At 41.6% G+C, this 13,140-nt stretch overlaps 1 protein-coding gene across 1 annotated transcript in view; it reads right to left on the minus strand.

Annotated features, from left to right (window-relative positions):
* The window catches only part of LOC115369779 (NLR family CARD domain-containing protein 3-like), a 38,585-nt gene that overhangs the window by 12,852 nt on the left and 12,593 nt on the right, over positions 1–13,140 (minus strand). The window contains exons 8-10 of the mRNA XM_030066446.1: positions 13,048–13,069; positions 11,487–11,502; positions 10,815–10,861 (exon numbers count right to left, since the gene is read on the minus strand). Of these exons, the coding sequence (XP_029922306.1) occupies positions 10,815–10,861; positions 11,487–11,502; positions 13,048–13,069 (85 nt within the window). The remainder of the gene's footprint in view (positions 1–10,814; positions 10,862–11,486; positions 11,503–13,047; positions 13,070–13,140) is intronic.

Genomic DNA, 13,140 nt, shown 5'->3' on the forward strand with positions numbered 1-13,140 from the left:
TCTGCTGCCTGCAGGCGGAGTGGTGGGTCTCCTCTCTGCTCCTCTCCTGACTGCAGCTGGAGGCTGTGACCGCCTGGGAGGACTTTGGGGCGGGGGAGGGGCTCGCGGCAGCACCCGCTGCTCGCTGAGAACAGGAACTGCAGAGGAACGACACGAGCTTTCAGTCTCCAAAATACCAGAAAAGTCTCCAGTAACACCAGGAAAAGTCACTAGATTTGTCTCTAGTCACTTTTGACAAAAAAAGTCGCCATGGAGAGTTGGAAAGTCGCCAGATTTAGCGAGAAAGTCGCCAAGTTGGCAACACTGTTCCCTTCTTGTTGCAGACTGGAGGGGTGGAGTCACGTGACCACACACGCTGGACACGTAGTACAGCGTCTTAAAGGGACATGAACATGCCTGCCTACACAGCCAAAAAAGACAAAGACGACTTTTATTTTGTTTTTTTAAAATACCGAACAGACCGACATGAGCAAAGTGACGTCGGTTATCGTCATAAATTTTGGTATCGGTAAATTTTTGGTATATTGCCCAGCCCTAGCTGAGGGGCGTTCTAATATAAAACGGTTACCCTACATATAGCCCATAAAATAAACACATAAAAAAATCAATAATTTATTGGTAATAATGCAACAATAAAATTGAGAACTATTCATTCTTCCACCAAGCAAGATAGAGTGGACAGAACGGTTGCCAAGCAACACAGACGCTAAGATTGATTTTTCATCTAGTGCCATCATCATGTCACATCAGGCTATTTGGGCTCGTTAATGTTGAATTGGATATTTCCATTAATAGAGCAATTGTTAAAATAGTGTTCAGTTATGTTTGGACTCCTCTTTTGGTGGTGTGCGTTTGGCGACAGGTGCGTTTTTGCTCAGACGTAGGCCTATGACTAACATCGGTTGTAACAATAACAATAATAATAAAAGTATACTGTTAATTTACCATACATCGGCGCTGTCACACTGGGCTCTAGTTTCCCGGCGCAGCGCGGGGTGGTGCAGTGAGGCGAACCTCGCGCAGAGCTAGTTTCGACCGGCGAAACGGGAGAGGCGGACGGTTTGCAAGTTTCAAAGACCGAGGTGAGCAAAGATGGGAGTGGCAGCGCAGCGGGGGGAGGTGTCTACAGATTCAGCTTGGCACAGTGACAGTTTCATGCCAAAAGGCTTCGCCGAGGTGCGCCAAAAGCTCACCATCTGAAACCACGTCTACTTTCAGTGCAAGGCGGAGCGGAGCCGGCGCAGTGGAAGTTTGGCTGACAGGCGGGCAGTGCGCACACGTCACCACAACCTCACAGACTGTCAGGCACATTAACAATAAATACCCACAAAAACCACTATTCAATGCTACTATCTCAATCAGCACATAAATGTATCTCCATATCGACTGTCCGTCACATCTGATGTCAGATCAAAGGAGATTGGCACCGTTTGGCAGCGTCATGGAAACCCAACCTGATCACCTGTCAGTCAAACAGTGTGTCCAGTACGGTGATGTCTTTTTTCCAGTCATGGTGTCTGGAGCTGCTCCTGTTAACTACACAGTTCTTCTTCCATATATATAAATATTCCACTCTGGGTTTCCGTTATCCGGTCATCACCGGACTAATTTGTAATTTGTAAATGTCCGGTGAAAATATTCACAATTTGAATTTTATTAAAACAGTCAATTTCCACGTAATTTTTTTTAGTATTATTATTATTTTAAAAAAAAAAAAATTTACTGCGTGATCCCTGTCTCCGGTGTACCAGAGAGAGAGAGAGAGAGAGAGAGAGAGAGAGAGAGAGAGAGAGAGAGAGAGAGAGAGGTTTTTCTCTGCAGAACCGGATCAAAACAGCACAGCGAAGTCGCCTGGAGGAGAACAAGGTCACAAGACTGATGCACATTGCAAGTTGTGGAGAGACACTTGAGACTTTGGATTTTAATTCAGCTGCTGAATTAAGTTTTTATTGCATCTATTTGATTTCAAGTTGGCAGCACGCCGCGTTATTAAAATGGTATGAGCCTTTTTTTGTGTTTGCAAATTGTAGTTGCAATTGTTTGCAATTGTATGCAATGTTCATGTTAAAAGAGCACAGGCTTGTGCAATATTTATTGATTTATTTTAGAAGCTACGCACGTGAGTCAGTTGACGGCACTCATTTAATTTGATACAGCCTCTTTTCAATAAAAAGATTACGCTATGAATTGACATGCCTTGATATTCTTATATAGCCTGCATATAATTTTAAGCTCAATAAATCCAGATAATATTTGACCGGAATTTCAAACATTTGTCCGGTAAATTGAAAACCTGTCGGTCACGTTGTCCAGTGCCAATTTTTTGTTTAGGGGAAACCCTGACTCCACACAAATTGAAAATGTAAAATGCATCAGTTCCTTGCCAGACTCTGGGCGTTTAGAACAGCGAATGTAAAAACTTCAACCTTTGTTTTAATCTCTAGTGTGTTGTTGCATCAGTACCCTGATAGCATTGACTTTTGGGCCACATGTGGCATCTAGCTGGTTCCTCTGGCTGAGATGTGATTCGGCAAAACACATGAGGGCCACATCATAACCACATTGGTTTGGCCATACCTTCAAAAATGGAGGGGATTTCTCCTCTGGGACAGTTCTGTAATTGAAGCGCTTGGCCCAGATAATAGATTTTACTTTTGGGCCACACCTGACTTGTAACTGGCAAATGTGATATGGCAGAACACATGTGGGCCACATCCTAACCTTCAGTTTGGCCATACACTCTGACACCTGCCCAGGTGGCAGAGTGGAGTCTTTTGCAGCACATGACCAGGACCTTATTTGCCTAATTTTTCCCCTGGCTCCTCTCATCTTTCAACTGGCTTGGTAAGTGAATTTGAAACCTTTTAAATTTTGTTGAACTAATGATAATAAATGGCGATTTTATTCTCACTAAGTTTTGGTTCCACAAAACCTTTGGTCTTTGGAGGAGAAAACTATAAGATGATTAGCCAAACAGAAGTCTGTTCTTCTTTAAGACGTGTGAAGGCGGTGACTAGACACAGGCTTATGGCTGCGTTAGCATCCTCGCTAAGCCTGCTGCTTTTAGGATGAAAATGTTTGATTCAACTTTAATGATCTCTGATGTCTGATTTTGCTAAAAGCGGTCGCTAACTTTAAGCGCTACTAACATTGGCTGCTAACACAGCACCTGTGTCTATATGAAGCCATATGAAGCACGGTATATAAATTATATTAGCAGCTAACACAGCTCCCGTGTGGTTTATAAATTATATTAGCTGCTTAGCTGCTAACGCCACTGTGGTAATACCACACTGGGCGTTAGCAGCTAATATAATTTATATACCGTATATAAATTATATTAGCTGCTAACGTTGGGTGCTAACGCAGCTGAGGCGTGTCAGTGGTGATTAGCTGCTAACGTTAGCGAGTAATGAAGCCAGAGATCTATGCGCGGCGCCTCTGCCCGTCCACCAACATGAATATATGGTCGAGTGGCCATCTTTCACAGTTTCTATGTGCTTCTCTTAGTGCAAACATTTCACTCGCCTTTGCCCTCAAAAGTGTGTGTGCGGACCGGGAGACTGGTTTAGCGAGTAACCTAGCTTAAGTGTGGTCTTTCAAGAACTACAAATCCCACAATCCCCTGGCCGCAACGAACCAATCACAGTACTTTTCTGTAGTGATGCAACCAGTGTCACGTGAGAGGTGACACTCCTTGGCCTGTCTTCTCCCTCTCTATGCATAGGGTTAGGGTTAGAATGTATGTCTGAATGTTTTGACTCAGATGCAGAATCATCATATGGAAGCAAATGGGAACTATTTAAATTCAAAGTTCGAGGGCTTGCTATCAAACGTAGCAAGGAATTGAAGAAAAATAGGCTTCTTAAAGAATCTACTCTTATGCTAAAACTTGATAGTCTCTTTAAAAAAGATAATCTCTCTGAAGAAGAAACAATGGAATTAAAAACTACCCAAATGGAACTTGATAAGCTATATACTGATTTAGCCAAAGGCTCTTTTATCAGATCCAGAGCCAAGTGGACTGAGGAAGGTGAGAAAAACAGTAGCTATTTTTTTGCTTTCGAAAAAAGAAATTATAAACGCAAATCCTTGTCTGCTTTAAACATTAATAACAACTTGTGTAAAGACCCTGCTCAAATATCTAACTTTATCTCCTCATTTTATGAAAACCTTTACAAATCTGAGTTTCAAGAAGATAGATGCGAAGCCTTTTTACAACAAGTGCGTAACTATACTCCTCTTCTCTCAGATGATCTTAAATCCTTATGTGACGCGGAACTCACAATCACAGAATTAAATGTTGCCCTTAATTCAATGAAAAAAAATAAAGCACCAGGTATCGATGGTCTGCCGGTTGAATTTTATCTCCACTTTTGGGATCTTTTAGAGAAGCATATCTTTAATCTGTTTAATGAATGTCTTAGAAAAGAGGAAATGGTGACCACTATGAAACAAGGTGTTATCTCTCTCATTCCTAAATCTGGAAAAGACCCGCAATTTATAGATAATTGGCGCCCTATAACTTTATTAACTATTGAATATAAATTACTTTCCCTGATCTTTTCAAACAGACTTAAAAAATGTTTAGATCATCTCATTAATGAGACACAGACTGGATTTATGAAGGGTCGTCATATAAGTTGTAATATTAGACTGGCTCTGGATCTGGTTGATTATGCTGAGTTTATCGACTCAGATGCCATTATCTTATTTCTGGATTTTTGTAAGGCCTTTGACACTGTAGAACACAGATTTCTTTTCGCCTCCTTGGAAATGTTTGGCTTTGGATCTAATTTTATCTCTGCTATCAGAATGCTGTACAGAGACATTAATAGCTCTATTATTATTAATCATAACACCTCCAGAAGATTTTCTATACACAGAGGCGTTCGACAGGGATGCCCCATCTCTCCTTTTCTTTTTATTTTGGTGGTGGAACTAATGTCCATTAGTATTCTGAATGACACCCTTATGCAAGGTATTTCCATTTTCAATAAGGAAATTAGAATCTCTCAGCTGGCTGATGATACTACCTTGTTTTTAAAAGATAAAGATCAAATCCCTCTCGCTCTCAAATCCATAGAATATTTTTCTCATGCCTCTGGTCTATTTTTAAACTTAAACAAATGTGAAATTCTCTGTCTTCATGAACCAAATGCCCAAGTAATATGTGGTATACCTGTTAAAGATTCTATCAAATATTTGGGTATTCACATATGCAAAAATCAAACTATTCGCCAGAATCTCAACTTTCATCCTAGATTAAATTTAACAAAGAATATCCTGAACAACTGGCTTCAAAGAGATCTCTCCGTTATTGGCAGAGTTCTTCTTTCCAAGGCGGAAGGTCTCTCTCGTTTTGTATATCCGGCTTTATCTCTGTACTCTTCAGACTCGACCTGTAAAAATATTAATGACATTTTTCTGAATTTTATATGGCGTAACAAGCGGCACAGATTGAAAAAAGCTGTTCTTTCAAACAATAGATCTGAAGGGGGTCTTGAAGTAATCAACTTCATAGACATCACCTTCAAAATTAATTGGTTAAGAAGATGCTTGCTTAATGGTGAAGATTCGTTGTGGTACTTCATACCTTGCAGTATCTTTAAAAAGTGTGGTGGTTTACAGTTTCTTTTAAAATGTAATTACTGTCCCTCCAGACTTCCTCTGAAATTATCAAACTTTCATAGACAAACTCTCCTAGCATGGAAACTCCTTTACGTTCACAACTTCTCCCCTCACAAAGCCCTGCTATGGAACAATAAAGATATCACAGTTAAAAACAGATCCATCTTTCTTCCCTCATGGCACACAAAGGGCATATCCTTTATCACTGACTTATTCGATAAAAATGGTAATCTCCTTTCTTATAGTGATTTTCTAAGAACCTTTGAATTTCCTATCAGATTTAAAGATTTTAATTTTGTGTGTCAGGCAATCCCTTCAGGTATCATACAACTAATGAAATGTCACCTGTCACACAATGCAAATGGGAAAATTGACTCTAAACTAATTATTGATGGTCGCCCTCTACTGGATAAAACATGTAATAATAAATTCATACGTAATGCTATCCATGCCAAAAAGAAATGTTCTCCAAGAGGTAAATTTTTCTGGAATAACTTAATTTACGATATTAATTGGAAAAAAGCATGGTTACTACCTTACAAATTTTGCATGCCCAATAAAATTAAAGAAATACACTTTAAAATCTTACACAAAATCTACCCTTGTAATGCATTTTTGTCTAAGTTTATGAATGTAAATAGTAATTGTGTTTTCTGTGACTCTGAGGAATCCATTGTTCATGTGTTTTATGAATGTAGTGTTGTACATGATTTTTGGACTGACCTGAGAAATTACTTTTCTGGATTTCTTGGTCTGTCATACTTGTTCACCAAAAAAGATATATTTTGCTATTTTACACATAACAACAAATCTATTGAATTCATAACCAATTACTTCATACTTTGTTGTAAGTTCTTTATACACAAACATAGATTTCTCAAAACCAATCCACTTTTTAAAGTCTTTTTGCTTGAATTCAACTTTAATCTAAAGTCTCTAAGAATTATAAACGATAAAAAAAATGAACTATTCTTACAGTATTACGACAGCCTGGACTTTTGTTACAATCAATGAATGTAATCTTGTTCTTTGCGTGACCAATGTATGTACTCTTTTCCTTCCCTCTTTACTTAATTTTACGTCCTTTTAATTTATTTACTTATTTACTACCATCATTTTATTGTAATTGCATGACACTGAGTATAACTCTATATTTTTGTCTGTTTGTTTTTGTTGTTGTTTTTGTTGTTGTTGTTTTTGTTTCTATCCAAACGTGTTTGTATTAATCTGAATTGTCAATAAAGATTTGGGGGAAAAAAAAAAAAAAAAAAAAAAAAACTCCTTGGCCTGTCTCCTCCCTCTCTATGCATCTGACAAGTGACTGACTGATTCAACTGAAAGTCATACATACAGTTTATGAAATATAAAAACTTTTTGAAAATTTGCAGTGCATTACATTATATCATAAGCTACAATAACACTACTCTTTCTAATGTTCTGCATTGTGAAGGTGCTGTTAGAAGAAACCCAGTGACTTCCTCAGTCTCAGACATGGCTTCATCTGGCTGGTGACACAGATGGTGGGAGAAAAGAGAGAAAAAACTGCTAATGAAAAGAAAAGAGCTGGAGCTGACAGTTCAGCTCAATTTAAACTGTTCATTTATAGTTACATACTGTTCATATTTTTTGTACTGTTCATTTTTGTTTGCACTACATTTTGTGAAATAAAACTTTGAAGCAAAACTTGTGTGTTTCATTTTCATACATATCATGGATGGTTAAAATGATCCATATACAGGGCAACTTAATCACTGCTCATATTGCACTAAAATTATTATTGTTATTTGGTGCCAGCAGACCTGTCATTCACTTCAAGTAATGTCACTCTGTCAACCATATGAGGGCCACATAAGGACCATATTTAGTTCACTCCTGGTAGAAGTCTGGTTTTGTTATGGTTCAGTTAAAGCTAATAGACCCTAGGGCCAGATGTGGCCCATCATTCACTTCCGAAAGTGAGCCAGGTAAAAGGTTTGGTGTAAATTAGTTTAGCTTCTGGGTAAAATCTGGCTTTTGGTCTGTGAGCCACATGTGGGCCACATAAGAGCCATTAGGCTTTACCAGAACTCAGCCATACAGGCGTGCCGTATGAGGCCCAGCTGTAAGCCATATGATCTTTTGGTGTTGGTACAGCTGTGGCAGAGGTCTGGCTATGTTATGGTTCAAACACAGCTTTCATATACCTGGGCCAGATATGGGCCGTCATTCACTTCTGTAACTGGGCCACATCTTTGCTGTTCATTTGGGCCACATCCAAGCCAAAGGAAATTTGCCATTGGGGTAAGTGATGGAGCTGAAAGTTGCAAAACAAACATGTAGGCTATTTATATGAATATGGCGAGGATTATCCTTTGAGGTAAAAACATTCATTAAAAATGGGGGCTTCACAGTTAAATTTATATTTGCTCGTAAAAATCAATAACTTTAACAGACGGTGACAGAACTGGAAAAAGAGAGATGCGAGGCAGGCAGGTAATGGAAAGACGGGAATGAGGAAGACGAATGTAAGGATAGATGCATGGATGGATGGATGGATGGATGGATGGACAGATGGATGGATGGTAGCTCCAGCAACATTCCAGCAGTCAAGACTGGCCTCTTTGTCCTGAGTGTGTGTTGCAGCTGCTCTCTTCCTCCATGTCAACTGTGTAAACGTTCATTACGCCTTCGCCCAGCGCATTTTAAAGGCGAGGACAGGGGCTCATTTGATTGGTTAAATGTGAATCGGCTGTGTCAAACCCACTCCACGCCTTCTCTCCTCCCCTCCGCCGGCAGGAGGGATGGCGGAGTCCACTGAGCACGGTGTGCCAAACTTGCAAAATCCGCCTGGCCACACCCAGTTGGCGAAGCGCAGCTGCGCTGTGTCCCCGCCTCGCCTGGTCTGCGAAACTAGAGCCCACTGTGTCCACTTTGTGTGGAGATAAAAGGCAGGAGGATCAGGAGGCAGCAGGGAGAGGTAGGCTATTTCTCCAGGGAGGCCACGGGACACAGTGGGTTACCCGGCTGCTCATATATGAATCCCCTCAGGCTTTCTATGTTTTTTCAGCAGCATCTTTGAGATTTTTTGTGCATTCGTTGAAAGACAGGGCGACATATTTTGGGCCATTTTCGTCGTGGTGAATGTTGAAGGAGTCGGGCTTTAATTGGCGGTTGCCCTCGTTCGCCCTGCGTCCCATATGAAGCTGCACGTCAAACCAGACTTTAGACAAGCCCCCAAGGTGTGTCTGAACTTGGTGCCTGAAAGTGCTTCATCTTCTGGCAGTCTGCCTCGGTTATGGCTTGGTGGTGGGAAGATTTGTCACGTCCTTCTCGGTGGAGTTTCTTTACCACACCGGTGAAAACATTGTTGCTGGTGGTGAATTCAGCGTCTTTTAACAGACACCAAGCAGCTCCTCCAACCACTCATCCAGGCTCAGGCCACCCAGCAAATCAAAATTCACCACAAAGTCTGACATTTTGTTGACAAAAGTCTACAAAAGACAAATGTGACCTAACGAGGAAGTGGAGCGCAGAGTAGTTGGTTGCTAGGCAACGCTATGTCCGTTTACACTGGCGCAGGGATATTTTGTGCTGCGGTCTGCCAGAGGGTTAGGGCATGGAACGCGGCTCAGCCAATCACATTTAAGGATGGGAAGCACCCGTTTTATAATTAATGAATTAATATGGGCTACTACAGTATAATGAGTATTAATCTGTGTAAAGAATGAATGAATTATTCTGCTGCGCCATCTCAGTTTGACGACAGGGTTCATTGGGTCTTGTTAGCAAGATGGAGCCTTTATTATTATAAGTGTCAGTCTGCTGCTGCTCGGTAACATTTTTTTTTTTCGTTGTTTAGCTTCCCCATTCCCGATGCCCTAGCGCCGCCTATGGTGATAGGCTACACCTGTGACCCATCAAATGTGATTTGGTTTGGTTCAGCAGGTAAAAGCAGCTGAGAACAAACAGCAGAAACTGCAGCTGCAGCATCTAAACAGCTGAATGTTTGCTGCTTTGTGTTCAGGAGTCAAACAGAAGTGGGAACAAGTCGCAACAGAATTGAAGGATCTCAGCGTTACGATCGACTGCCATCTCTCCTTCAAGGCTCGGGGGAAAAAAGTCTGTCAGAGTCAAACTGAGTTTGTTGAATTTGAGGCTCATGAGGAACTCCATGTCAAGTCAAGCTGCTAAGATGTTGCTGCAGTCAGTGATCCTCTCTCACATTAGCTGTGCTTTAACAAGCTGCTCACAGGCTGATTCCACAGCACTGAAGCCACTACAGTTATTGGAGAAACAAACACTGGAGACTCTTGATAAGAGGCTGCATCACTTCCACCAGCGCCCACTTTGAAGGAAATAGAAGTTCCTGAGCTGGAAAACCTGCTCAGGTATGCAGATGTGTGTGTGACTGACAGAGTTGTTCATGGTGTGGCTCCTCCCCTCTCAGCCTTTGTTAGCAGGAGCATACGTGGATTACATTTTGTTCAGGCACTTTTCAGGACGTCGCAGGTCCTTCTCTTTTCAGTCAGGCACTTATTGTAGGCAGCACTGTTGGGGTCCTAATGTGTTCACATTGAAGAGACGGTGGGAGGAGTCATAGCACCGCCAGTCTCCGGCGTATTGTCCAATGAGTGTGTTGGTGAAGAGTAAGTTGCTGTTTGTTACGTTGCTCCGTTTATTCTAATGTACCATTCTATTAGCCATCTATTTGCACTGCACATTTCAGCATGATTGATGCAGTTATTTCATTCATGTAGAAATAATTGTATTCTTTATATTCTCTTGTGCCCTGCGATGGACTGGCGACCTGTCCAGGGTGTTTCACTGCCTTCCGCCCTCTGTGCGCTGGGACAGGCTCCAGCAACCCCCTGAGACCCTTGTGAGGATAAGCGGTTTAGAAGATGAATGAATGAATGAATGAATGAATATTTTCTTGTTCAGCTCAAAGATTATCCACTCACAACTTTGTAAAGCTCCATTCATCTGTAATGCCAAAGTTCCCTGTATAAAAGGCAAAACAAGAAATCTGTGTGTCCAGTCTGCTCTCTGCCCGGAGCTGCTGTCCAGGGCAGAGAGGTCCCAGCACATATTCAGAAACACACTATTCTCAACATAGCCTTTTGGCAAATTCTGGTGCATTTACAGAAATGTTCATTAATGTGCACTGTCCCTGTTAAATTAAATTAAATTAAATCCACACTTACACTTCCTCAGTCCTGGTTTCAGCCACTGCTCTCCACCATGGTCCACCCTGGAGGAAGAAACAGAGGCTCTGTCTCAGTTCAAAGGCTGTACGCTGCCTAGGTTGTATTTGTAGGCTGTTTACGTCACGGCGGCACGACAAGTGCTGTCCCAATTCAGTTTTACCGCGCAGGGTCCTGATAATGCAGCCGACCGATCCAGCCTATTTTTGACTCATTTGCAGGACACACCTCCACGATGCTTCACGGCCGACATTACAGCCTACTTCCCAGGGTACCTTTCAGTCCAGTTGAATTTCTGGATCAGCCACCATTGCTGGAATTATGAAGCCTGTTTTAGACCGTCTTAATGTTTATATCATGACATTTGGATAAGTTTCCATGCCTATAATTACCACCATAGATTGGGTTTAGCTGTTAACTGTATCCGAACAACGCCTGTAAATGCAAGTTTAGTTAGATGAGTTAGAGAGGCATTTTGCATGATGTTTCCATAGCAACCATCAGCGCATCAGGTAGGTTACAATGTAGCCATGTGTCCAGTTACTTTAATTGGGATAGTCTGTAGGTCTGAGGCGTGACATGAAATATAAGTCGGCCTAAGTAAACAAATAACCAGTCAGGCTATGTCAGCGGGTGCTGTTATAATAAACGGTGTATAGGCTACTATTTTACCTGATCACGCTGCTCCCTTGTGTGAAAATACATAACCCGGTTGCGACGGTGCAAGCGATGGAGCTCCTGCATCTTCGCAAAGACAAAATAAAATAAAATACATAAAACTATAGAATCAATGTTGTCCATCTTGAGAGCGTTGAAGCTGCTTATCGTTTGGTTTCATGCACAGGTGTTCACCGACACACCTCTGAAACCTACTGCGGCATTTTACGCTGCATCACTCGAATGCGCTTCGGGAAGCCTCGATAATAATGACGTAGGAATCCTCCGCAGGCTACACCGTCCCAATTCACTAAACTTTTAGCTCCGGTAAACCTGATATCAGCACCTACGAAGGACGCCTCCTACGTAGGGACCGCAGGCTGCGACCCAGTAGTCATCTAGCCCTTCGACTGAGACAGACCCAGAGTCAGAGCAGCAGATTCTCTTTGAGGATGGAAACATGGGCAGGAAACAGTGACAGGAGTAACGACGTTATAAATAAACGGTGTTACTAATGGCGTTACTTTTATCAGTAACGAGTAATCAAAAAAAATTACTGTTTCCCCGTTACAACGCCGTTACCGTTACTGACAATAAAATTCGCTGTTACTAGGCTGTAACTGAGCTCACTGATGCGGCTTCAACCGAGCAGCTCTCTGTCAGCAATCAGAGCTGCTTAAGCCCCAGATCTTTCTTCAAAAACCCCAGATTTTTTTTATTATAATTATTATTATTATTATTTAATTATCCTATATGAAAAATGTGCGTCTTGTGCAGAAAACGCGGCGTGTCAATTTCAAAATGTGACTAAACCGATCGGACTTTACACTTTTTTGTAATTTATCAACATGAATGGAGAATGAACCCAAACTGCTGCAGGCACACAATCCCTGATGGCAGAGCGGTTAGTGTTTCCACCTTCCATGCAGATCAGTCCCTTCCTTCCCTCTTCTCCCCTCCCTTCACACACACACACACACACACACACACTATTATTATTATTACCTTTTTATTATTACATTACTATTATTAATTTATTATTACTAACTTTTGCATGCATGGTGAAGCGGGATAAAATAGGCTAATGCAATAATGCAGGTTCCTAACGTTAAACTGCTCTGCATCAAAATTGTAATAGCCTACTTTGTTTTAAATGCACATGACTCAAGGATGTCAGTTTCCTAAGCCAATAAGGCTATGATCAAGCTAACCAAGAGCATGGCCTATACCTTTTAAAATAAGCACGTCGGGAAGCAGGTCGGGTCCATTATTTTAACCGACTTGCGGTCCGAGTTGCGGTCGGGTTGGTTGAAAACGTCGGGCGAGTGCGGGTCGTTTGTAAGTGTACCCGCACACCACTGGCATGTATGTGTGTGTCTGTGTGTGTGTGTGTGTGTGTGTGTGTGTGTGTGTGTGTGAACGAGAACGACAGGGAGAAAGAGCGCTATGCAGAGATGAATGAACGGAACGATATTTATATTTTAAAATCGTGTTGGGGGGAAAAAAGCGGAATCAGTTTGTGGTGCTTGGTGTTGATTGTGTGGCGCTGCACCACACTGGTCTGTGTATGGGAAACACTGACTTTCTGCAAGTTTACTCTGTTTACCTCCATGAGTGTGGGAGGGTGTTCACGTGACAACCCTTTCCTCCAGATTTAACTTTTTAATGT

The sequence above is a fragment of the Myripristis murdjan genome, chromosome 13 (assembly GCF_902150065.1).
Source record: "Myripristis murdjan chromosome 13, fMyrMur1.1, whole genome shotgun sequence".
NCBI lineage: Eukaryota > Metazoa > Chordata > Actinopteri > Holocentriformes > Holocentridae > Myripristis > Myripristis murdjan.